The 27,632-nt window shown below is 43.8% G+C and overlaps 1 protein-coding gene across 6 annotated transcripts in view; it reads right to left on the bottom strand.

Moving 5' to 3' along the window:
* si:ch211-169p10.1 (coiled-coil domain-containing protein 120) overlaps positions 1–27,632 on the bottom strand; it is a 60,045-nt gene that overhangs the window by 5,836 nt on the left and 26,577 nt on the right. The window contains exons 1-8 of one of the 6 annotated variants that reach the window (XM_034296049.1): positions 26,812–27,126; positions 9,650–10,655; positions 8,701–8,791; positions 8,209–8,345; positions 7,954–8,070; positions 6,579–6,702; positions 1,612–1,671; positions 1,022–1,199 (exon numbers count right to left, since the gene is read on the bottom strand). In XM_034296049.1, coding sequence (XP_034151940.1) covers positions 1,022–1,199; positions 1,612–1,671; positions 6,579–6,702; positions 7,954–8,070; positions 8,209–8,345; positions 8,701–8,734 — 650 coding nt within the window. In that variant the 5' untranslated portion in view covers positions 8,735–8,791; positions 9,650–10,655; positions 26,812–27,126. Of the gene's footprint in view, positions 1–1,021; positions 1,200–1,611; positions 1,672–6,578; positions 6,703–7,953; positions 8,071–8,208; positions 8,346–8,700; positions 8,792–9,649; positions 10,656–10,759; positions 12,004–13,663; positions 14,389–17,351; positions 17,372–26,811; positions 27,127–27,632 lie in introns of those variants that run through there. The other 5 variants (XM_034296044.1, XM_034296048.1, XM_034296046.1 and 2 more) reach the window with 5 other exon arrangements.

The following is a 27,632-nucleotide window of genomic DNA, read 5'->3' as shown; positions in this document are numbered from 1 at the left end:
GGCACTGCTACCTGGCCCTGTTACCTGGCACTGCTACCTGGCCCTGTTACCTGGCCCTGTTACCTGGCACTGTTACCTGGCCCTGTTACCTGGCACTGTTACCTGGCCCTGTTACCTGGCCCTGTTACCTGGCCCTGTTACCTGGCCCTGTTACCTGGCACTGCTACCTGGCCCTGTTACCTGGCACTGCTACCTGGCCCTGTTACCTGGCCCTGTTACCTGGCACTGTTACCTGGCCCTGTTACCTGGCACTGTTACCTGGCCCTGTTACCTGGCCCTGTTACCTGGCCCTGTTACCTGACCATGTTACCTGGCCCTGTTACCTGGCCCTGTTACCTGGCCCTGTTACCTGGCCCTGTTACCTGGCCCTGTTACCTGACCATGTTACCTGGCCCTGTTACCTGGCCCTGTTACCTGGCCCTGTTACCTGACCATGTTACCTGGCCCTGTTACCTGGCACTGCTACCTGGCCCTGTTACCTGGCCCTGTTACCTGGCCCTGTTACCTGGCCCTGTTACCTGACCATGTTACCTGGCCCTGTTACCTGACCATGTTACCTGGCCCTGTTACCTGGCCCTGTTACCTGGCCCTGTTACCTGACCATGTTACCTGACCATGTTACCTGACCATGTTACCTGGCCCTGTTACCTGACCCTGCTACCTGGCCCTGTTACCTGGCCCTGTTACCTGGCCCTGTTACCTGGCCCTGTTACCTGGCACTGCTACCTGGCCCTGTTACCTGGCCCTGTTACCTGGCACTGCTATCTGACCATGTTACCTGGCCCTGTTACCTGGCACTGTTACCTGGCCCTGTTACCTGGCCCTGTTACCTGGCACTGTTACCTGGCCCTGTTACCTGGCCCTGTTACCTGGCACTGCTACCTGGCCCTGTTACCTGGCCCTGTTACCTGGCACTGCTACCTGGCCCTGTTACCTGGCCCTGTTACCTGGCCCTGTTACCTGACCCTGTTACCTGACCCTGTTACCTGACCCTGTTACAGATTCTACAGTAGTTGTGTACCTGGCAGTGTTGGTCAGGGAGTTGCGCCGCGCGGTGGTCCTGATCTCGTAATAGACCTCAATAGGAGAAAGCTTCCTACAGAGCCGGCTGTCCGGGCTACTGCTGCCGTTACCACGGCCAGGGACTGTCCGAGGCCGCGCCGGGGACAGACAGTCAGGGGCCCCTCCGGAAGACTCATCTACACAGGCAGAGAGAGATAGGACAAGACATTTAAATCAAGAAGAGTGACTAACATTTCATTCATCTTAAGATAGTGGGACTATAACTATACAAACCCAGTTATAAAGAACACTAAAAGTTAGTTAACTTTTTAACATTACTAGCATTCTGATTTACTGAAAAAAATAAAAAATTAAATACACTGAAAATATTCTAAGTATATTAAATACTTTACAATTATCTACAGCAAACTGGACTAAAACAGTACTAAAACAATGCGTAACACTGAATATAATTAAATGAAAATAAAACTGTAATAACGTTCTAATAATTAATAATTCTATATATATATAATAATATGAAGCCTTGTGATGTAAATGTGATATATGTTCTCTTGGGCTGCTGTTCTTGTGATGTAAATATGATCATACCGTTGTCATGGCCACCCGTGGAGTCGGACATGGAGCTGCTTTCTGAGTTGACGCTGTCATCTGTGGATCACCCAGAGTAAGGTTTTGATTAAAACACACACACACACACACTGAATTGACATCATCAATACAAAATCAGATTTGCAAATAGCAGTGCAGTAGAATACAGCCTGGCCAATAGCAGTAGAACACAGACTGGCCAATAGCAGTAGAACACAGCCTGGCCAATAGCAGTAGAACACAGCCTGGCCAATAGCAGTAGAACACAGCCTGGCCAATAGCAGTAGAACACAGCCTGGCCAATAGCAGTAGAACACAGCCTGGCCAGTAGGATAGTAGACCCAAATTACAAAATGATACATTGATCTCCTTATTATCAATGTGTGACATAGCATGACATGCTTCAGTTTTCCAGGAATAGTTTTCTAAAAGTTAGCATCATAGCATTCCTTACAAAAACCCCATAGGACATGTATTAGCATATAGCGTTAGATATCTGCAAACAGGTTAAGTTTACATATTGTTAGTATCTTTAAGAAAATAAATTCGTAAAATTGGTATGATCCTAAATAAAGTAATATGTAAAACATGAAAAGTAAGGGTGAAATTAGACCTGTGAACATACAAGCATCCTTTTACGAATTTTTACACGCTAAATGCTTACTTTACGTCACCATTTATTTCTTTTTCTACGTACAAACATTTGTCAGTAATCTGGCATATGCAAAGACATGACCCGAACGTAGCTCTTTGAAACTGTAAAGCTAGCAACAATAAGTTGGACCGATAGTACCAGTGTTGCGATTCTTGATTTCATGCTAAAAATAAAAGTCCATAGCTGGTTTTTAAGACCACATAAGGACATTACAACATTAGGCAAGTTTAGGCATTAAAGTACTTGTGTGTGAAAATGACAAAGGCACAGAATAACCTTCGATAGAATATCCATCTGAGCTTCAAAATATAATGAAGTGATTTAGGTCAAGAAATCCCTTTAAATATTATAGTCTGGAATTTACAAACCTACTTCCAAAAATTACATTGACAACCCTGTTTCCAAAAAAGGGATGCTGTGTAAAATGCTAATAAAAACAGAATGCAATGATGTGCAATCATTTATCCCTATTTAATTGAAAATAGTACAAAGATAACATATCAATTGTTGAAAAAAAAGAAATTGTATTGTTTTTGGAAAAATACATGCCCATTTTGAATTTGATGCCAGCAATATGTTTCAACAACGTTGGGACAGGGGCATGTTTACCACTGTGTTGCATCACCTCTTCTCTTTACAACACTCTGTAAGCGTTTGGGAACTGAGGAGACCAACAGCTGTAGTTTTGAAAGTGAAATTAATTCCACTTCTTGCTTCATATAGGATTTCAGCTTCTCAACAGTTCGGGGTCTCATTCGTCATATTATTAGTATCATAATGCACCAAATGTTTTCAGTGGGTAACATGTCTGGACTGCAGGTAGGCCAGTTTAGCACCTGGTCTCTTTCACTACTGAATCCCAAAAACTATTTCAAATTTTGATTTGTCAGACCACAGAAGAGTTTTGCACTTTGCCTCAGTCCATCTTAAATGAGCTCGGGCCCATAGGAGGTGGCAGCGTTTCTGGATCTTGTTTATACATGGTTTCTTCTTTGCATGATAGAGTTTTAACTTGCATTTGTGGATGCAGTGACGTACTGTGTTCACAGACAGTGGTTTTCAGAAGTGTTCTTGAGTCCATGCAGTGATTTCCACTAGAGAATCGTGTCTGTTTATAATGCAGTGATTTCCACTAGAGAATCGTGTCTGTTTATAATCCAGTGATTTCCACTAGAGAATCGTGTCTGTTTATAATCCAGTGATTTCCACTAGAGAATCGTGTCTGTTTATAATGCAGTGATTTCCACTAGAGAATCGTGTCTGTTTATAATGCAGTGATTTCCACTAGAGAATCGTGTCTGTTTATAATGCAGTGATTTCCACTAGAGAATCGTGTCTGTTTATAATGCAGTGATTTCCACTAGAGAATCGTGTCTGTTTATAATCCAGTGATTTCCACTAGAGAATCGTGTCTGTTTATAATGCAGTGATTTCCACTAGAGAATCGTGTCTGTTTATAATGCAGTGATTTCCACTAGAGAATCGTGTCTGTTTATAATGCAGTGATTTCCACTAGAGAATCGTGTCTGTTTATAATGCAGTGATTTCCACTAGAGAATCGTGTCTGTTTATAATCCAGTGATTTCCACTAGAGAATCGTGTCTGTTTATAATGCAGTGATTTCCACTAGAGAATCGTGTCTGTTTATAATGCAGTGATTTCCACTAGAGAATCGTGTCTGTTTATAATGCAGTGATTTCCACTAGAGAATCGTGTCTGTTTATAATGCAGTGATTTCCACTAGAGAATCGTGTCTGTTTATAATCCAGTGATTTCCATTAGAGAATCGTGTCTGTTTATAATGCAGTGCCGCCTGAGGACTTGAAGATCATGGCCATCCAGTATTGGTTTTTGGCTTTGTAACTTGCATAAAGAGATTTCTCCGGATACTCTGAATCTTTAAATGATAATCTTTTGTACCATAGATGATGAGATCCCCAAACATTTAGCAATTTAACATTGAGAAACGTTATTCTTACATTGTTGCACTATTTACCTACGCAGTCTTTCACAGAGTGGTGAACCCCTCCCCATCCTCACTTCTGACAGGCCCATCCTCTCTGGAATGATCTTTCAATATCCAATCATGTTACTGAACTGTTGCCAATTGGCCTAATTAGTTGTGTGATATTCCACCAGGTTTAGTTTTTTAGCATTACACAACTTTTCCAGTCTTTTGTTGCCTCTGTCCCATCTTTTTTCAAACGAGTTGCTGGCATCAAATTCAAAGTGGGCTTATATTTTTCAAGAAACAATAAAATGTCTCAATTTCAACATTTGATATGTTGTCTTTGTGCTATTTTTTATTTAATATACGGTTTATATATTTGCATATCATTGCATTCATTGTGTTTTTATTCACATTTTACACAGCATCCCCACTTTTTGGAAACAGGGTTTTAGATAGCAATGTTCTGTCCATCATATTCATGATGGCTGTATGTGGCCTGGAACGTCTGTAGTGATTGCATAACATTTTGTTTTATCTATTCAGTATTTTAACAAGTTCTCATCTTACAGCAACAACCCAGGGGTAAAGAATGAAGACTCATAAAGCAACACTGTATGAGTATTTGAGACCACAACAAGTGTGTAGGCCTACACAAGTATACAATTACTACAAGTTTAAGTGATTTTTTTATGATGAAACTTAGGCACAAATAAAGAACAGTTACACACGCATTACGTGCATGGAATCCGTTTTCGCCATGCACGCATTAAGAGAGAAGAGACATTTACATTTTAATCTTCTTCCGGTTTCCCTCATATCCTGTTGTTCACATTGCCTATGTCTGTTTGATGAGCACTCCCCACGGAAAGTTTTGGTTACATTTTTGGGAGGATGAAATGAAACAGCCAATACTCCAGATCGTGACGTCGTACTTTAGAACTGTAAAATTAGACATTTTAGTCATCATCGTAACAGGTGTACGCTCAAAGATCGAATGTTTACGCTTCATGTTTTACGTATGACATTTCTTACAATCATACCAATTTACGTATGGATTTTCTTACAATCCTAATATAACGTATGCTTAACGTTTTGGCAGATATCTAATTCCATATTAGCATTTTTCACACATCATACAAATCATGCAAAATTATGTGAAATGTGAAGCTCAGAATATATTCCAGATACTTTTGGAAAATTTGGATGTGATGCGCCAAAAATAGTAATATTGTTCTCTGAACTCGGATAGGACTTGCGCCACAAATGCTAAATGCTGCCATTTGGAAACATGGAAACTAAACCAAAACACAGATTCCTATCAAACTTTGTCCATAGACTGATCACAGGTAGGGACACCAACGCACCATTTTGTTTCTTGTGTAACCTTTACCTTGACAGCACTGTTCTCTGAATGTCAATATGTCACCATGTGCTTTTCCTTAGAGATCATGGCTGTGTGTGTGAGTGTGTGAGATCATGATTGTGTGTGTGAGTGTGTGAGATCATGATTGTGTGTGTGAATGTGTGAGATCATGGTTGTGTGTGTGAATGTGTGAGATCATGGTTGTGTGTGTGAGTTTGTGAGTGTGTGTCTCTGTCCAGTAATAATGAGAGGAAGGGGCCCTCAGCTCACTTCCTCTACTTCATAACAATGCCGTCAATTTCCCCATCTCCCTCCCCCTCTCCCTCCCCCTCTCCCTCTCCCTCCCCCTCTCCCTCCACATGCCCTTCCAGGATTACTGTTTGGGTTTTCCAGGGAGGGGAGAGAGTTTCTAATGAACTTAACAACCTCAGATTCACAGAGTGCAGCCATGAAGTCATAATCATGAAATCGTTGTGTCCCAATTCTAACAGGTCCTGTTTACAGGTCTTTATTTGAAACATGGTTTATACTCTGGAGACTGAAGGTCTTGTTTTAACAGGGTTTATAATCTGGAGACTGAAGGTCTTGTTTTAACAGGGTTTATAATCTGGAGACTGAAGGTCTTGTTTTAACAGGGTTTATAATCTGGAGACTGAAGGTCTTGTTTTAACAGGGTTTATAATCTGGAGACTGAAGGTCTTGTTTTAACAGGGTTTATAATCTGGAGACTGAAGGTCTTGTTTTAACAGGGTTTATAATCTGGAGACTGAAGGCCTTGTTTTAACAGGGTTTATAATCTGGAGACTGAAGGTCTTGTTTTAACAGGGTTTGTAATCTGGAGACTGAAGGTCTTGTTTTAACAGGGTTTGTAAAACAAACCCTGTTACATCCTCTGGGTGTGTTATTACCTGTGTGACATCCTCTTGGTGTGTTATTACCTGTGTAACATCCTCTGTGTGTGTTATTACCTGTGTAACATCCTCTGCGTGTGTTATTACCTGTGTGACATCCTCTGTGTACGGTCCGTTTGCTGTGTGTGTGGTGCTGTTCAGAGTCTACATGTCGTCTCAGGGCACTGCTGAACAGAGTCTTCTTAGGCTTCCTCTGACACACCTCCTCCACCTACACAACAACAGAGTTATCCACTCCATCTACACAACAACAGAGTTATCCACTCCATCTACACAACAACAGAGTTATCCACTCCATCTACACAACAACAGTTATCCACTCCATCTACACAACAACAGAGTTATCCACTCCATCTACACAACAACAGAGTTATTCACTCCATCTACACAACAACAGTTATCCACTCCATCTACACAACAACACTTATCCACTCCATCTACACAACAACAGAGTTATCCACTCCATCTACACAACAACAGAGTTATCCACTCCATCTACACAACAACAGTTATCCACTCCATCTACACAACAACAGAGTTATCCACTCCATCTACACAACAACAGAGTTATTCACTCCATCTACACAACAACAGTTATCCACTCCATCTACACAACAACACTTATCCACTCCACCTACACAATAACAGAGTTATCCACTCCATCTACACAACAACAGAGTTATCCACTCCATCTACACAACAACAGAGTTATCCACTCCATCTACACAACAACACTTATCCACTCCATCTACACAACAACAGAGTTATCCACTCCATCTACACAACAACAGAGTTATCCACTCCATCTACACAACAACAGTTATCCACTCCATCTACACAACAACAACAGTTATCCACTCCATCTACACAACAACAACAGTTATCCACTCCATCTACACAACAACAACACTTATACATTCCATCTACACAACAACAACACTTATCCACTCCATCTACACAACAACAGTTATCCACTCCATCTACACAAAAGTTATCCACTCCATCTACACAACAACAACAGTTATCCACTTCATCTACACAACAACAACAGTTATCCACTCCATCTACACAACAACAACACTTACCCACTCCATATACACAACAACATTTATCCACTCCATCTACACAACAACAACAGTTATCCACTCCATCCACAAAACAAAAACACTTATCCACTCCATCTACACAACAACAGTTATCCTCTCCATCTAGACAACAACAACAGTTATCCACTCCATCTACACAACAACAGAATTATCCACTCCATCTACACAACAACAGAATTATCCACTCCATCTACACAACAACAAAATACTCCATATTTACAAAATCACACCAATAATTGCCATTCAGGCTTCATTGAAAGAGTCTCTCACAGTCTCTATTAGACAAGGCACAAAACAGGGCTGACCCCTTTCAACCCTTTTATTTACAAATAGGGTCAAAGGTCAAGTCCCTTTACCTCTGTCTTTACCACGGCTTTGGGTCCGTGACGGTAGGATGCGACCCGTCGGCGTACATACGGACGTCTCTCCCCGGCCTCCAGGGGGAACTCCCCAGGGATCTCCCCGGTCAGCTCCTGCTCAGACAAACAGATGTACATCACAAGACAGACATGAAGATGCACGGTACCAGTCAGAAGTTTGGACTTTTATTGAACAGACAGATTCTATTATGTGATTCATTCAGGCTTGTCTGTAGTCCGTCCGTTACTGACCGCCTCCTGCAGACAGACCCTCCGTAGCTCAGCCAGTCTACTGTTCAGTAAGGTCTGTAGACTGCGTCTCCTCTCCTGTAGAGCTGTCATCCTCTCAACGCACTGCTTCCCTCCATCCTGACTACCACACAGCACGTCTACACACACACACACACACACACACACGCACGCACACACACACAAACACACACACACGCGCACACACACACACACAATTTGGATGTGGTAAATGGGGAGGTGGCAGACGGTAGACAGGAGCTAGCTGTTCCCTCAGCAGGAAGCGAGTACCCATGACTTCCTGCTGGGAATGTGGGAAGCACGGTCACCCGAGAGAGGAAAACACCCTGAGCAACTCATCCTAAAAAACATCCACCATGGTTGCAGGGAACCTCACAGGGTCAAAGGGAAACTGACCCGTCCAACCTTTAACATCCATTATCCTTGTGCTACCAGATAATATGAGAAGGCATATACAAAGCAAGGAATCCTTACCAGGCGCTGAGATGAGATGACCTTTAACCTCCATGTCAGGTGTGTCCCATGTGACCCCGCTGCTCTCAGTGCACCCCAACAGACCCCTCACCTAACAAAACACCCCCAGGGAGTAGAGCAGGGGTCAGAGGGGAAATCAGCATGATGGACCGGGGTGGGTTTCTGAGGCCTTGATGTTATGTCTGCTTCCTGTGTGTATTTGTGTGTGTGTGTGTGTCCTCACACCCAGTGGGGATGGAGAACCAGCAGATGCCCTCAGGAACATGTGCAGAGCACCAGATGTAAAACAATATTGTGGCTCTCAACAGTATTCACCCATTCACTTATTTGGGTCACAACATGAAACCAAAATGGATTGAATTAGGGGGTTTTGCAGCTGATCAATACAAAGACGTGCATAATGACAAAGTGAAAAAAAATCTAGGAGGGATAACAATGAGCATTTTCAGGTTGAGACAAAAACTGGCTAAACTCCTTTAATTGGTAACAAATCGATGGTCAAAATACATCCAAGCAGTGGATTGGTGACAAAGAGCAGACTAAATGTAGGCCAAGAGATTCATGATGTACCCCAAGTCGTCTCCCCCTACACAATTCTGGGAAATGTCATTTGTGTGTGTGCGGTTTGCAAATATCTCACATCTCTGCATCTCTAAACCCCACCGAAGAAAATAGCCTTCTAACAACAGTATCTGGCTCCCATGTTTCTTTTCTAAGTATAGTGAATTTATGCCCTGACGGAGAGTAAACCGCCAGTCATTTAAAAACAACAAGGTTTAAAGTTACCCATGTTTAACAAGTGTATTTTAGGTTAAGGTTAAAATTTAAATGAGCATTATAGCAAGGTTTAGGTGTTAGTGTAAATTGATAATTTTTGTATGGAAATCAATAATTGGTGTAAGTTTAGTGATACCAACATGTAAAGTTGTGTGTGTGTGGGGTTTCTCACCTCCCAGTTGTGTATATATTCATGTGTGTGGGGTCTCTCAGGTTGAGACAAAAACTGGCTAAACTCCTTTAATTGGTAACAAATCGATGGTTAAAATACATCCAAGCAGTGGATTGGTGACAAAGAGCAGACTAAATGTAGGCCAAGAGATTCATGATGTACCCCAAGTCGTCTCCCCCTACACAATTCTGGGAAATGTCATTTGTGTGTGTGCGGTTTGCAAATACCTCACATCTCTGCATCTCTAAACCCCACCGAAGAAAATAGCCTTCTAACAACAGTATCTGGCTCCCGTGTTTCTTTTCTAAGTATAGTGAATTTATGCCCTGACGGAGAGTAAACCGCCAGTCATTTAAAAACAACAAGGTTTAAAGTTACCCATGTTTAACAAGTGTATTTTAGGTTAAGGTTAAAATTTAAATGAGCATTATAGTAAGGTTTAGGTGTTAGTGTAAATTGATAATTTTTGTATGGAAATCAATAATTGGTGTAAGTTTAGTGATACCAACATGTAAAGTTGTGTGTGTGTGGGGTTTCTCACCTCCCAGTTGTGTATATATTCATGTGTGTGGGGTTTCTCACCTCCCAGTTGTGTATATATTCATGTGTGTGGGGTTTCTCACCTCCCAGTTGTGTATATATTCATGTGTGTGGGGTTTCTCACCTCCCAGTTGTGTATATATTCATGTGTGTGGGGTTTCTCACCTCCCAGTTGTGTATATATTCATGTGTGTGGGGTTTCTCACCTCCCAGTTGTGTATATATTCATGTGTGTGGGGTTTCTCACCTCCCAGTTGTGTATATATTCATGTGTGTGGGGTTTCTCACCTCCCAGTTGTGTATATATTCATGTGTGTGGGGTTTCTCACCTCCCAGTTGTGTATATATTCATGTGTGTTTCTGCAGTGGTCTGGGCTTGTGGCCATGCAGCCGTATCAGCAGCCACACTGCAGTACCGAAACAGGCCTGGCGGGGGCGCCACTGAACAGTCCTCACCGGCGGAGCTCTGTAAAAACACCACCAACAAAGCCTTGTAAAAACCAGCCCTTCTGTAGTGAAAACATCCAAAGGGGTCTGAACATGACAAGGCACTGAATCACCAATACTGACCGCACAGCGCATTGTTGCGCGGGACATGGGGTGCGATTTGTACATGCAGTCGACCTGGAGCACCAACGCAAAAGCACTGAATCGGGGCGATCACATCCGAGATAAAGGGGAAAACGCGGGTCGGGAAGCACAAAGGACAACAACCAGAACAGCGGAGTGGGTGAAACGGGGCTCGTCTGCAGCTTCAAATGAACGGCCGCTGTTTGAATGCCAGTCAGGCAGCAGAAGCACCGAAGCGTTAAAGCCCTTCAGTCACAGCATGACTGGGCCACAGATATGTGTTATGATAAGAGCTCGTCATGGTTACCACACCCTATAGCCCCCCAACAACCAGCCCGGGGCCTGTCCAGACACCAACACTACCACTTAGACCACGCCCTCTTTACCGCCACCTCCTGGAGGCTGGAGAAGAGCTGGCTAGGGCCCAGCAGTAGTGGGCAAAGTGTATGGGTCGGGTATGGGTTGGCGGGGACCAGGGGAAGCTGGTCAAGCATCTGGGGTTAGGCCCAACATGGACCTCCCAGAGATGCATGGGAACAGGAAGTGAACAGGAAACGTGTGCAGGAAATGCATCATCAAGCAGGAAGTCAGACAGGGAAACAGAAGAGAAGAGAGAGGAGAGATGAAAAGGCCTAACCATAACACTAACAATCACACGCACACACACACACACGCACGCACGCACACACACACACACACACACACACACATAAACCTATGTGTGCCTATACAGTCAATAGGGTTTCATTTGGGACAGAGATACCATAAACCAGTCAGTGCAAAATACCTAAAGACACATACCATGGACGAATCAGAAGAAAACACACAATAATCTGATTCATGTGACTGGAGGATAGCACATTCTTCCGGGCTGGATGGCAACCCACATTCATCCTAATGGCGGGGGAATATGAAACAGTCCATGTATGTTGGTACTTCTCTTTAAACAAAACTTTCAACCGCATCCAGCAAAACAACAATCTGTTGTATTCCCAGTAACTCCAGATGGCTGAACACTGTAGTGGAGTCAGCGGCTTTTTACACCCCAGACAACTCAACAGGGCCGTTTTATATCTCTTGGTCAACTAGACTTAGTATAAACAATGATTATCTGTGCAGCTTCTTCCTGTTTGTGTGGGTTGAACAGATCTGACAGCAGAATACTAAGGACAAGTCTCTCCTCCCCTAAACCGGAGGAGTACATCTAAGCAAGGTGTGATGCTGAGTAACCACCACAGAGGAAGAGCCAATCAGGGAGAGAGAGGAGGAGATAGTGAGTTAGCAGGGAGAGTGAGAGGAGGAGATAGTGAGTTAGCAGGGAGAGTGAGAGGAGGAGATAGTGAGTTAGCAGGGAGAGTGAGAGGAGGAGATAGTGAGTTAGCAGGGAGAGTGAGAGGAGGAGATAGTGAGTTAGCAGGGAGAGTGAGAGGAGGAGATAGTGAGTTAGCAGGGAGAGTGAGAGGAGGAGATAGTGAGTTAGCAGGGAGAGTGAGAGGAGGAGATAGTGAGTTAGCAGGGAGAGTGAGAGGAGGAGATAGTGAGTTAGCAGGGAGAGTGAGAGGAGGAGATAGTGAGTTAGCAGGGAGAGTGAGAGGAGGAGATAGTGAGTTAGCAGGGAGAGTGAGAGGAGGAGATAGTGAGTTAGCAGGGAGAGTGAGAGGAGGAGATAGTGAGTTAGCAGGGAGAGTGAGAGGAGGAGATAGTGAGTTAGCAGGGAGAGTGAGAGGAGGAGATAGTGAGTTAGCAGGGAGAGTGAGAGGAGGAAGCGAAAGAGATGTAAAGAGAGGCAGGGAGAGAAAGAAGTGGGAGAGAGGGGGAGAAAGAGAGCTAGAAGGGGGGGGGGTTAAATGGTGGACCAAAGGTCACTGAGGGGTCGCTGAAGGCATGAGGTGAGTGTTTGGGAAGAAGAGATGGGCCAGGCAGCAAGCACAAACACTCCTTAACCAACCAAACATATGGTACACACAAGCTTCCCAAACGGCACACTATCTCCTACATAGCTCACTACTTTAGACAAGAGGCCCATGGTTATAGCAGTGCACTAAAAGGGTGGACTCAGGACGTGGCCCAGGTGGTGTAGAAAAGGTGTAGGATTACAAGCAGCTACTGCCATTCTGCTGTCACCATGACAATAATTACACCGTTGTTTAGTCATTCTACAAGGACGTTGCCAGGTCACTGTTGCCAGGTCACTGTTGACAGGTCACTGTTGTTGCTACATAAAACAGTACGTTCATTTGTTAATCATAGGATTCTTGAGAAGCTCCTGATCTGAATGTCCTAACTTATCGCAAAAATAAAACGTGAAAAAGAATCGAATTTGCCAAGACAGGAGGTCAGGACTTTGCAACATGTGTTTTCTCTCTTTCTGCTGACAAAACCATTGCTGATAGTTACTTTGTTGGGTAGGATGTGCCTGCTAATACCAGGCTGTGCGCTGGTCCATTGAGCTATCACAAGATAAATGCACAAACTCTTTGTGAATCTGGATAAGAGCCTCTGCTGAATGACTAAAATGTCCAGTGTGAGCACAGAAGGACAGGACAGACTGAGTGTCAGTATGGTGCTGGAGTGGAGAGCAGCTGAGATACAAGTTCTATCACGACCCCGTGAGGAAACAGGAATGTAAGTGGTCGGGGGTGGGGGGTGGGGGCCATTTGTTCTACCATTTGTTTCAGGCTTTTCAGGACGTCTCAACAACACATGCTGCCTGCTGCTGCCTGCCGAAGTGTGTGTGTGTGTTGGCGTGTCTGTGTGTGTGTGTTGGCATGTGTTGGTGTGTGTGTTGGTGTGTCTGTGTGTTGGCGTGTCTGTGTGTGTGTGTGTGTGTCTGTGCTGTTCAACCAGTGCTATTTAAGCATGTTATCACAACACACTCTAGATCATATAACTCGCCATCTGTACCTGCCCAATGTGCTGTCCTCTTATTGTGATCTGTTCTGATACTGCCAGGGTTACTGCCTCAGTAAATTAACTGAATTAACACACAGCCTGATGCAAGTGGCTCTGGGGGAGTATCTAAACAACAATGGAAACAGGAGTAAGAATCCTGTCAGGCTGAAGATATGGTACATAAAATCCAGTCAGACTGATGATAAGGGAGATAGAATCCTGTCAGACAAAAGATACAGGAGTTAGAATGCTGTCAGACAAAAGTTACACAAGATAAAATCCTGACAGACAGAAGATACAGGAGTTAGAATCCTGTCAGACTGAAGATACAGACTTTAGAATCCTGTCAGACTGAAGATACAGGAGTTGGAATCCTGTCAGACTGAAGATACAGGAGTTGGAATCCTGTCAGACTGAAGATACAGGAGTTAGAATTGTGTCAGAATGAAGATGGTAATCCTCCACCACTCAGCAGTTTTTTGTCTGCCCAAGACCGAAAGAACACTTCACAGATAACACAGCCAAGCACAGACACACACAGAAATACATAAACACACACAAAAATACAGACACACATCCACACAGATATTTATAAACACACACACACATACACACACATACACACACAGATAGAGAGCTGTGCTGACAGGGGCATGTGGATACAGCTGCTGTTTCCACATGGCCGACCCTCCTCCTCTCCTCCTCTCTCCTCCCTCTCTGATCAACTTCCTCCTCTCCACTCCCCTCTTCTCTGTAGTCTCCTCTTTTCTCTTACTCTCCTCCTCTCCTCCTCCCTCCTCCCTCTTCCTCTCATCTCCCACTCTCCTCCTCTCTCCTCCTCATCCTCCTCTCCTCGCCCTCTCTCCCACTCTGTCTACAGTAAGTGAAGCCCAATATCTAACAGACATGGATGGTAAATATATCTACACTTGATCTACTGAACCCACAGTGTGTGTATATTTACATACAGATATACACACATGTATGGGCCTTAATAGGTACTGTATAAATCTAGAATTCATCAGCAGGACAGAAAGAGGTGCATTTTCTATGAGCACAGAGAGAATTACTGGAACAACTGAGTGCAGGTCTGTTTCCTGCAAGGCTCCCATTCCAATTGGCTGTCACCTGTCAGGGCGAGGCACATCTCTGGCCAAGGCCCCTCCCGGCGGGTCTCTGGCACCTGTCAGGGCGAGGCACATCACTGGCCAAGGCCCCTCCCAGCGGGTCTCTGGCACCAGACGTGTCAGCCATCCTGCCAGAGAATCAGCTGACCGCAGAGGGCCTGCCGGTCACACCTACATGCTGGCAGCAACACAGACCTGGGACCTGGGGCAAATCCAGCTAGCAGTTAGCCGACCTGATGGGGTGAGGCGGGCAACGATTCACACATAAAGCCATATATGATTCAATGTCCTCTGTGTTGATCTCTTATATGATTCACTGACTAGTTCACCATCTCTACTAGTGTGAGAAAAGGTCAGTTTCCGTTCCGTTTGCTTGTCCTTGTTTGGTTTACGCCACACCTTCACTCCCTGAGGTAAATTAACCCTTTTGTCATTCCCATTCTAGTTTGCCACCTGTCAGTGTTGAGTTGCAGAGGTCATAACAAGACATCAATAGCCATTTAGAGTCAATAAGAGGAATGATGTCAGCTCCATTTAAACTGGGTAAGATTTGCTGTAGAGGACAACAGAACACAGAACATGAGAGATGGAAGAGGAGCACCCTCTGGAAATCTGATCTAAATCTGATCTAACAAACTGGATATTTGTACACTTATTAGTTTTTTGTGGAATTTTTACATCTACATTTTAGTCGTTCAGCTGATACTCTGATCCAAAGAAACTTGTGTTGGATGACAGGAGGACCACAGGTCAGAGGTCAAAGGAGGTGGGATGGGACTGACCACAGGTCAGATGTCAGAGGTTCTGGTATAACCTACACAAACAGGAAGCCTCGACTATCTGACAGAGTCAGAGAAACGGGGATCTTTAACTGGAAATACTGAGGTAATGTGACTTCTTTAGCCATGGAGGGTGTTGTTCAATGAAAGGAGCATTGCCATCTGCAACTTGGGCAACAAGAGGTGGGGTAGGGAGGACTAGTGTGTCTCCACCTTCCTGCTCCGTCACCAACTACATTGTCAGCCAGAACCCTGCCCTCCCTCCCTCACTTTCTGTGTGTGTGTCTGTGTGTGTGTGTGTGTGTGTGTGTGTGTCTGTGTGTGTGTGTGTGTGTGTCTGTCTGTGTGTGTGTGTCTGTCTGTGTGTGTGTGTTTTTGTGTGTGTGTTCACCTTCCTGTTCCATCACCATCTACACCGTCAGCCAGAACTTTGTGTGTTTTTATGTGTGTCTATGTGTGTGTGTTTATGTGTGTGGGTGTGCTTATGTGTCTGTGTGTAGCTACCAGACCAGATGGTCAGAGAGAGGAGAAAGTCTTCATTTCCTAACTCTTAGTAAAACCCTGTGTCACCAAGTCAGGCTTCATAAACACACCAGACAAACACTGCAGCTCACGCAAGGTAGAGGACACAGGTCACATCCCAATCACTGCTCCCATCCACTGAAGTGTACACTCTTCTCAATCACTCCCATCCACTGAAGTGTACACTCTTCTCAATCACCACTCCCATACACTGAAGTGTGCACTCTTCTCAATCACCGCTCCCATCCCCTGAAGTGGACACTCTTTCCCTCACAGGTCTAAAAGCCCTGGATTTGTGTAGGCCTAGAGAGAGTTTTCATCATATTTCTGAATCCAGTAATTTCCTCTGCTGACTTGTATTGACTTGAGACAGGCCCAATGGTCCAGTAGAAACCTTTACACACGTCAGAATCTACTTAACATATTGACCAATAGACAACATTGTCCAATTGTGTGTGTGTGTGTGCTTATGTCTAAGTGTCAGTATATATGTGTGTGTGTGTGTGCGTGTGTGTGCAAGCACAAAGCATAGGGATCAGAGTTTGGCAGAAATGGAATGTGCACAGCAACCAAATTTCCCCAGCAAACAAACAGCACCTCACACTAGCAGAACACACAGAAACCCAGACAGACAGAGAGGGACAGAGAGAGAAGGACAGAGAGAGAAGGACAGAGAGAGGGACAGAGAGAGAAAGAGAGAGAGAGGGACAGACAGAGAGGGACAGAGAGAGAAAGAGAGAGAGAGAAGGACAGAGAGAGAAAGAGAGAGAGAGAAGGACAGAGAGAGAAAGAGGGACAGACAGAGAGGGACAGAGAGAGAAGGACAGAGAGAGAAGGACAGAGAGAGAAGGACAGAGAGAGAAAGACAGAGAGAGAAAGAGAGAAAGAGGGACAGACAGAGAGGGACAGACAGAGGGGGACAGAGAGAGAAAGAGAGAGAGAGGGACAGAGACACACACATCCTTATAAATATCCAATAAGTGCTGTCCCTGGTACTATCATTCTGGCCCAAGGCCACAGCCAGACCAACCACTGTACTGGGGAAGAGTGTGTGTGTGTGTGTGTGTGTGTATGGGTCTATGTGTGTGTGTGTGTGTGTGTGTGTGTGTGTGTGTGTGTAGAGGGGGGTATGTATCGGTTATACAACCCTACTGTAGCTGGTAACTAACAAACTGATGTAGCTGGGCTGGAAATAAAGGGCCCATTAAGTTAGCAGGACCACAATTCAATGTATATAATCTCAATAAAACGTAGATACACATTTCAACTCACAGTTTAGTTGGAGCGGCAGCCAACGTTGTTCCATGGATATCATCGCCGCCATAAAGCAGAGCATCCTTATTAACTAAGCAGAACACGACCGGGCCCAAGAGATCATTGACCAATCAACAGAGACCAGGATTGATTGACACACAGTTTGAATTCTCTCTCTGGTCCTTAACTTCTCTGCTGCGATAACACTTATTCTGAAGTCAAGGCTGTTCTGGTTGAGCTGCTAGCAACAACTACCTGCACATCTGGTACCCACATGCTCTTTGATGTGTCCCCCCTCCCTCTCTCCCCCCTCTCTCCCCCATATCTCCCCTTCTCCCCCTGGCTGCAGACCAATAGTGGAGAAAGAGGAGGAGGAACCGTTGGCTGCATTAAACAGCCTCTTGTTCATTATTAAACCCAAACAGAACATAGTTTCTTTATTCCAAATGGCCCCATAATCCCTTTGTAGTGTCCTGTAAGCCTCAGTCCAAAGGACTTCACAATGTACTGACTAGTGGTTCATTTGAGACACAAGTTCCTTCCTACTGAAAGCCCCATGTAGGAGAAGCAACAGGATTTTTACTGAACTATCTGACTCTCAAAACAGGTAAAGCCAAAAACACAGAGAGGGCGTAAACCAGGAAAACGTCTCATTTGCCAGCAGGACATGTAATATATTAAGTTATGATGGGGTATCATGGACCAATCAGCTTGACAAAACAGAAGCCATGAATGGGGGCAATGAGTGCAGGTTGTAACCTTAGTCCAAACTTGTTCAATATTTATATAAATTAACTGGTTGCCATATTGGAGCCACCTACCTCTCCGTGACTCACCTTCGAAGACAAAGAAATTAAGTTCTGTTTATATGCTGATGACTTAGTCATCACATCACTGACAGAGCAAAGACAAGAACAAAGCCTGTCTTTATCAGAACAATATTGTAAGAAGAGTTGTCCCAGAAACACCAGCTACATTCAACCACTAGACCATCAACAACAAAACTCAAACAGATGAAATTCTCTATCCAAAATACCTACACTAATTGTTTGGAAAATTATATGAAACTAACTCACAAATGTAAATGTTACCAAATTCTGAAAAGAGATGTAGAATTTGGTATCAAGTTAGCACAACACCTTGTACAGCACCTTGTAAAGATCAAAGAATTTAAAAAAGGAATGACTCCGTCACCATAGCCAAAGGAAATACTTTCTAAACAGTGTGGTTGAGAAGAAGTTGGAAACAACAACACTTCCTTGCACTGCTCAAAGTTTTATTCAACTGGAGGTGTACATTTCCTGAAATACCTTTTTGAACAGTCTGCTAAGGAAACAACATAAAATATCTTTAAAAACAAGGATTCAGTAGATCTTTATCTGAGTAAGATTGTTATTTTACCATGTTAGTAAGTGGAGAGAGAGTGATAGAAAGAGTGAGAGAGGGAGAGAAAGTGTAAGAGAGAGTGATAGAAAGTGTGAGAGGGGGAGAGAAAGTGTGAGAGAGAGTGATAGAAAGTGTGAGAGAGAGTGATAGTAAGTGTGAGAGAGGGAGAGAAAGTGTGAGAGAGTGATAGAAAGTGTGAGAGAGGGAGAGAAAGTGTGAGAGAGGGAGAGAAAGTGTGAGAGAGAGTGATAGAATGTGTGAGAGAGAGTGATAGAAAGTGTGAGAGAGAGGGAGAGAAAGTGTGAGAGAGGGAGAGAAAGAGAGAGAGAGGGGTGAAAAGAGGAGCAAAGGAAGAGAGAATATTGGCCTGCACAGAATAATTACTGATCTACTAATCACTAGTCATTATGTGCAACAACAATAATGTTTCTTGTCTCCCTTCAGATTAGTCACCTCAAACCCCCAGGATAACTGCCTTGTTAAGGGATAGACTGAACACCACAAACCCCCAATATAACTGCCTTGTTAAGGGATAGACTGAACACCACAAACCCCCAATATAACTGCCTTGTTAAGGGACAGACTGAACACCACAAACCCCCAATATAACTGCCTTGTTAAGGGATAGACTGAACACCACAAACCCCCAATATAACTGCCTAGTTAAGGGACAGACTGAACACCACAAACCCCCAATATAACTGCCTTGTTAAGGGACAGACTGAACACCACAAACCCCCAATATAACTGCCTTGTTAAGGGACAGACTGAACACCACAAACCCCCAATATAACTGCCTTGTTAAGGGACAGACTGAACACCACAAACCCCCAATATAACTGCCTTGTTAAGGGACAGACTGAACACCACAAACCCCCAATATAACTGCCTTGTTAAGGGACAGACTGAACACCACAAACCCCCAATATAACTGCCTTGTTAAGGGACAGACTGAACACCACAAACCCCCAATATAACTGCCTTGTTAAGGGATAGACTGAACACCACAAACCCCCAATATAACTGCCTTGTTAGGGGCAGACTGAACACCACAAACCCCAGGATAACGTCCTTGTTTAGGGACAGACTGAACACCACAAACCCCAGGATAACTTCCTTGTTAAGGGACAGACTGAACACCACAAACCCCAGGATAACTGCCTTGTTAAGGGACAGACTGAACACCACAAACCCCCAATATAACTGCCTTGTTAAGGGATAGACTGAACACCACAAACCCCCAATATAACTGCCTTGTTAAGGGATAGACTGAATACCACAAACCCCAGGATAACTGCCTTGTTAAGGGACAGACTGAACACCACAAACCCCAGGATAACTGCCTTGTTAAGGGACAGACTGAACACCACAAACCCCAGGATAACTGCCTTGTTAAGGGACAGACTGAACACCACAAACCCCCAGGATAACTGCCTTGTTAAGGGACAGACTGAACACCACAAACCCCCAGGATAACTGCCAGCTCAGGGATTCAACTGCTGGTCAGGTGCTCTAGGCTACCAGCCACAGACAGACCAAATAGAAAGACAAGACTGACAGACGCAGACAAACAGGTTTGCAGACATACAGACAAACAGATATACAGACAGGTAGATATACAGACAAACAGATATACAGGCAGGTAGATATACAGACAGGTAGATATACAGAGACAGGTAGATGTTGATTCATTACTCAATGAGCAGCACTGAGGAGAGGATGAACCAGGACATAGGACAAGATTTGAATATTCAAAGCCAGGGAGCTGTGTATGAATGTGTGTGAGTGTGTGTGTGTGTGTGAGTGTGTGTCTGTGTGAGTGTGTGTGTGTGTCGATGTGAGTGTGTGTGTGTGTCTGTGTGTGTGTGAGTGTGTGTGTCTGTCTGTGTGTGTGTGTGTGTGTGTGTGTGTGCGCTGTGGACCTGGCATGCTTTGTGCTGGCATGGCTGCTAGTGATGCTGAGTCCCAATAGATCAGGCCAGGGAGAGGACAGCATACAAAACACACAAAACAACAACAACTAGCCATATCACCCCAAAACAAATCCCATATCACCTCAAAACAAATCCCATATCACCCCAAAACAAATCCCATACCCCCACAAAACAAATCCCATATCACCCCAAAACAAATCCCCTATCACCCCAAAACAAATCCTATATCACCCCAAAACAAATCCTATATCACCCCAAAACAAATCACATACCCTCACAAAACAAATCCCATACCATCCCAAAACAAATTCCATATCACCTCAAAACAAATCACATATCCCCCCAAAACAAATCCCCTATCACCCCAAAACAAATCCTATATCACCCCAAAACAAATCCTATATCACCCCAAAACAAATCACATACCCTCACAAAACAAATCCCATACCATCCCAAAACAAATTCCATATCACCTCAAAACAAATCACATATCCCCCCAAAACAAATTCCATATCACCTCAAAACAAATCACATATCCCCCCAAAACAAATCCATCCTGCAGATCCCAGAAGCCGTATCCCCCAAAACATCCCCTGTTCCCCTCCCTCTGTATGGACAGTGTCCTGGCTGTGGACCAGTCTGAGCTGTGACAGAGTGATGCAGCCAGGTTGTTAGTGCATTTAGCTTACTGAGCACCTCTCTCTTTCTCCCTCTCCTCCTCACTCTCTCCCTCTCCTCCTCACTCTCTCCCTCTCCTCCTCACTCTCTCCGTCTCCCCACTCTCAGCCTTTGCGTCTCTCTCTCTCTCCTTTAGACACATGTGCACACACAGACTGCTAGCCTGGCTCCACTGGTTTACGGCTGCATCAGCGCCACCATGAGCAGACCACAGTAGGTTAGAGAAAAACCCCTGAGAAACAAAAATCGCATTCAAAATACAGACCACACATCAGACTACCAAATACAGACCGCGAACCAGACCACAAAATACAGACCACAAAGCAGACTACTAAATACAGGCCGCGAAGCAAACTACAAAATACAGTCCATGAAGCAGACGACCAAATACAGACCATTAAGCAGACTACCAAATACAGACCATTAAGCAGACTACAAAATACTGACCAGAAAAGCAGGTCAACCAATTACAGGTGAATGATGAGGGAGTGGACCAATAAGAGAGGGAGGAGATGAGAGAGGGTCACACACAAAGACAGAAAAAGACTGTAATAAAGAACAAGGTTAAAGAGAGAGATGGTTGTGAATAATGAGGAAAATGGGCATTATTGTAGAGCGGGAGAGAGAGAAAGATAGAGGGAGAGTTGTAAAGAGAGATAGAAAGGGAGTGATAGTCATAAAAAAAGACAGGAAGAAAGAGAGGATAGTTGCAAAGAGAGGGAAAGAGAGGGATGTCATAAACAAAGGGAGACAGAGAAAGTGTGTAGAGAGAGAGAGAGAGAAAGAGAGAGAGAGAGAGAGATGCATAAAGACAGACACACAGAGGTAGGATTCCCAGCTGTCACATCATGAATTACTAGGTACTAAAGTTGTGTGTGTGTGTGTATTACCAAGTACTATCGGCCCACGGCCACAACAGGCCGACAGTGACGTTCAGGAACAAAAGCTCTAGAGCTCTGACTTCCATCAGCCCAAAGGCCCTGGTCTAAACTAGTGCCCTATCAAGGGACTAGGCTGCTATTTGGGATGAAGGCAGAGACTCAGTGGTTTACAGCTGAAGCTGATCCTATCGTCTAAGATGGATCCTGGGAACTACTGCAGCTACTTATTTCTCTTGTTATCAGACTGTTTCGGCACCTATCTTTACAGCCATTAACTGCCAACATTACTCACTGACACCAAAGTAGATGGCTTTTATTACATGTTTAATTTACATGTCATACTTATCTGGAGCAATTGCCAGAAGTAATTAGAGTATAATGCCTTGCTCAAGGGAACAGGAACACGTTTTTTTTTTGGTGCATATTTTCTGCCTCTTGTTAATTTTAAAGCACTAGTCTACCTGCCGCACCACAAATAATTACAGGGATGATGGGAGGGATGAGGTGAGAGGATACACTCCTTGCAACCGAACTAGAGTGTCAGTCTGGGCATGTGCACAGGGGAGTGCACGAACACCCTCTAATAAACTGCTGGGAAAAATACTGCCCGCAGGAGATTTATTTGATTGTTTGGATTTTTCCAGGACTTTTTTATACTTTATTGGATAAGAAGAAAAGACACAAGGGAGAGGGTGTTGCTGAAAGAGCAGTGGGCCTGATTCAAACCTACACTGCAGCTGTACGTGTCCATCACAGACAGCTTGTCACATACCTTCATGCCATGTCAGTAACCTGCTAACTGACAATAAACACCTCAGTAACCTGCTAACTGACAATAAACACCTCAGTAACCTGCTAACTGACAATAAACACCTCAGTAACCTGCTAACTGACAATAAACACCTCAGTAACCTGCTAACTGACAATAAACACCTCAGTAACCTGCTAACTGACAATAAACACCTCAGTAACCCACTAACTGACAATAAACACCTCAGTAACCTGCTAACTGACAATAAACACCTCAGTAACCCACTAACTGACAATAAACACCTCAGTAACCTGCTAACTTACAATAAACACCTCAGTAACCTGCTAACTGACAATAAACACCTCCGTAACCTGCTAACTGACAATAAACACCTCAGTAACCTGCTAACTGACAATAAACACCTCAGTAACCCACTAACTGACAATAAACACCTCAGTAACCTGCTAACTGACAATAAACACCTCAGTAACCTGCTAACTGACAATAAACACCTCAGTAACCTGCTAACTTACAATAAACACCTCAGTAACCTGCTAACTGACAATAAACACCTCCGTAACCTGCTAACTGACAATAAACACCTCAGTAACCTGCTAACTGACAATAAACACCTCAGTAACCCACTAACTGACAATAAACACCTCAGTAACCTGCTAACTGACAATAAACACCTCAGTAACCTGCTAACTGACAATAAACACCTCAGTAACCCACTAACTGACAATAAACACCTCAGTAACCCACTAACTGACAATAAACACCTCAGTAACCTGCTAACTTACAATAAACACCTCAGTAACCTGCTAACTGACAATAAACACCTCCGTAACCTGCTAACTTACAATAAACACCTCAGTAACCTGCTAACTGACAAACACCTCAGTAACCTGCTAACTGACAATAAACACCTCAGTTACCTGCTAACTTACAATAAACACCTCAGTAACCTGCTAACTCACAAACACCTCAGTAACCTGCTAACTTACAATAAACACCTCAGTAACCTGCTAACTGACAATAAACACCTCAGTAACCTGCTAACTGACAAACACCTCAGTAACCTGCTAACTGACAAACACCTCAGTAACCTGCTAACTTACAATAAACACCTCAGTAACCTGCTAACTGACAAACACCTCAGTAACCTGCTAACTGACAAACACCTCAGTAACCTGCTAACTGACAAACACCTCAGTAACCTGCTAACTGACAAACACCTCAGTAACCTGCTAACTTACAATAAACACCTCAGTAACCTGCTAACTGACAAACACCTCAGTAACCTGCTAACTGACAAACACCTCAGTAACCTGCTAACTGACAAACACCTCAGTAACCTGGTAAGTGACAAACACCTCAGTAACCTGCTAACTGACAAACACCTCAGTAACCTGGTAAGTGACAATTAACACAAGTCCCTAGCTCCTCCCCTCCCCGCTAGCCTCCCTTCCACGTTGACTTTCCTGCTCAACAGCCCTGTCTCCAGGACAATAAAGCAAAGTCCTAACTATGTCTGGCATGACAACAAACCAACACCATTAGATCACCAAGGTTCACAAGTAATACATTATGGGTTGCAAGGCACCACTGTTGTGCTTGCCTGTTTGGACTTTATGAGTGCTCTCATCTGAAGTCGTCATTAAAAACCCTCCATTGTGTGAGTGTTGAAGGCTCTGGGAACTGAATATCTACACACGGTCGCTTAAGATAGTTATGTCAGGTGTTATGTCACGTTTGTGCCGCCTGTATGAGGTGAGCATAAAAGAAGACATGCGCTACCCAGCTTGGTCCCAGGTCTGCTGTGTAGCAATTCAACTGACAACAGGAGTGGACTATACAGTACAAACTGATCTTGAACCAGGCTAGGATACAGGAATCATGGCCCTCAGAATGTTTCCTGAATGAAACCTAGTTCCCTAGGTAGTGCTCTCCCCCATAGGTCTCTGGTGGTCACAATGAGTTCACTACATAGGGAATAGTGTGCCGTTGGGGCCACGAGCTTGTCTCCCAGACAGACTCAAGTGGTAGTTAGAGGAATGTCTGTTGGACAAAGGTTGTGTTTGTGGTGGACCAGGGCACTTCAGGGTGTGAAAGGGTTTCAGACCAGCAGGTCAGAGGTCACGTTGACCTAATGATATAGACACATGGAGAGGGAAAAGGGGTAGTGTGGAGGAAAGGAAAGGAAAGGAAAGGAAAGGAAAGAGGGAAGAGAGGAGAAAGGGAGGGAGGGAGGATGATCTCCCAGCCTGGGAAAGAGATGTCACCAGAAAACAACACCATGTCAGTTTTTATAGATGGCTAATACCACTGTTATAAATGCGCTTTATAACAGATACGGGCTACAAAGAGTGTATTTCATTGTCTTTCATCTCCAGCTATCCTCCCGACAGTTTGATTGTGTGATTGGTCATGAACGTGTCTTATCTGTACAAACTTTCTCTCAAAAGTGTCCGTCCCATTTCCAACGTTTGCAAAATAGGGTTTGCTGCTCCACAACTTAGAAATAAAATGAATAGAACATTGTGTGTGACCATCAGTCTACCATAACCAAGGTCACAGGTTCAAAATCCTTTCTCTCACTGCACTCCTACGTTCTGTACAGATCAGTGACTACAGTCTGTAGACTAACTCACATAATCAGCACTTCTGATAAGCAAGAAACCAACTTAGCTTTTCCATTTGACACGGTAGACATTTTGCAGGAGTTTTTCTCTAGAGCATCTTATGTGAAGAAATTAGGTTCATTAGGTTTATTGCTCAATGGCACACTGACAGATTTTTCACCTGCTACCATCAGTTCAATCCATATCTTTCTATTGGACATAATCTGTGTCCTTCTGGGTCAGAGCATATAGGGTCGAGGGTCAGGCATATAGGGTCATGGGTCAGGCATATAGGGTCATGGGTCAGGCATATAGGGTCATGGGTCAGGCATATAGGGTCATGGGTTAAATAATTGAGAAGAGTTAAATAATTCACACTATTTAGTAGGCTGTGTTTGGTACATGCCTGTCTGTTAGTACCTTGCTCAAGAACACATCAACTTATATTTCACAGTCAGCCCATTAGAGCATAATTTTGGTTTTACAACCCTCTAACTCCTAGGCTACTTGTCACTCTAAAAATCTGCTGCTGTAGATGGTCAGCATGAAATGCAAAATTCCCTAGACAGACAGTGTTATGGCAGTGTTACAACTCTGACTAGCATAGACAAGCAGAGCCCTGCCATAAACGGATCCTCGTTACCCATGTTACACTAAAACGCAAATATTCTAAATGCCAACTCGAACATTTAAAACTTTCAGTACATTATACTTAATATAATAAATATATCTGTACAGACAGAGGGCAGGACATATTATGTGTTGCCTCTGTCTGCCCATCAGACTACTGTAATAACACTGCTGTACACACAGAACACAGACGCACGCGCACACACACGCGGGTGCACACACACACTCTCACAGTAGGCTATCTCACAGTAGGGAGGTTTAAACATGCTCAGGTTAGAATCCAATATCTGGGTTTTCCCACGGAGAAATGTTAACACTGACCCTGATTTTTTCTAAGAACTCCTAAAACAATATGCTGATTAAAAAATTGTTACTGAAAGTTGGGCACAGCCTTTTCTTTAAAAAAAATTAAATAAATCCCGACAGTTTTGTATTTTCATGTAGACGGGGGTAACTTGTGAGGTTTTCCAGATAATGTTGGTTGTTAAAGTTACACAACAAACGTATTCTAAATGACGATTCGAAGACCATGGTATTTATTTGGTAACTCTGTTGCTGCCAAAAACTGTGTTAATAATGCAAAGCTTTTGTTACCTGCTACTTGTTTTTAACTCCTCTGTAGCATACCACTCGCCCGGAAAGAGAAAGCTGCCGGCCGGAGCGATGACCGACGTCTACCTAGGTATGCATCAACCAAACCAATCCTTCGCAACTCACACAGTACATTCCCATAGCGCTCGTGACAACAGATCCGCCATGCCACGACAACATCTGTTAAATAAATGACTAAATATGCAAATATAAATGCGTGGACTAAACTCCCTAAAGACCTCTTTAAAAGTGCACAAGAGTAGTTATCTTCGCTTCTATAACACCCTCCGATTGACCGGAGCTGCGCAACTCTCTTTTCTCTCGGCTTCAGAGACTGCAAAGAGCGACTTGTTGGGACGATACCAAATGGTCTAACGCAGGGGGTGTGAAACAGCAGGAGCCGCCGATCTTTGAGTGACACTCACCGCTGAATTACATCTCTCATTAAGTTTGAAGAAATAAATAAATCACTTTACATCACTTGGTATACCGTGCAATTCGTTAGGTAGACAACGTAATCACTGAATCACTTTCAACGGTTGGTATGGTCCACTTGAGGTACTGTTCCTAATTGTAGTTTATACTATTCAACTTTTTAGTTTGCCAGATGTAAGAACTCAAACTTTGTTCAGTTTTATGTGATTAAAAGCCTTTGAAGTTAAATCTGTACCGTTCATTTTTATTGTGGAGCTATCTACTTTTTACAGTGGAAATAAAAAACATAAAAAACACCAATGCCACCAGCTCACATATCTCTCACAATGCACAAAACAGGTTAGCAAGGACAAGAGATACATAGATGGTGAGAGTTTGGCCTGCACATA

The sequence above is a fragment of the Esox lucius genome, chromosome 12, assembly GCF_011004845.1.
Source record: "Esox lucius isolate fEsoLuc1 chromosome 12, fEsoLuc1.pri, whole genome shotgun sequence".
Lineage (NCBI taxonomy): Eukaryota > Metazoa > Chordata > Actinopteri > Esociformes > Esocidae > Esox > Esox lucius.
This window is presented reverse-complemented; position numbering and strand designations above follow the sequence as displayed.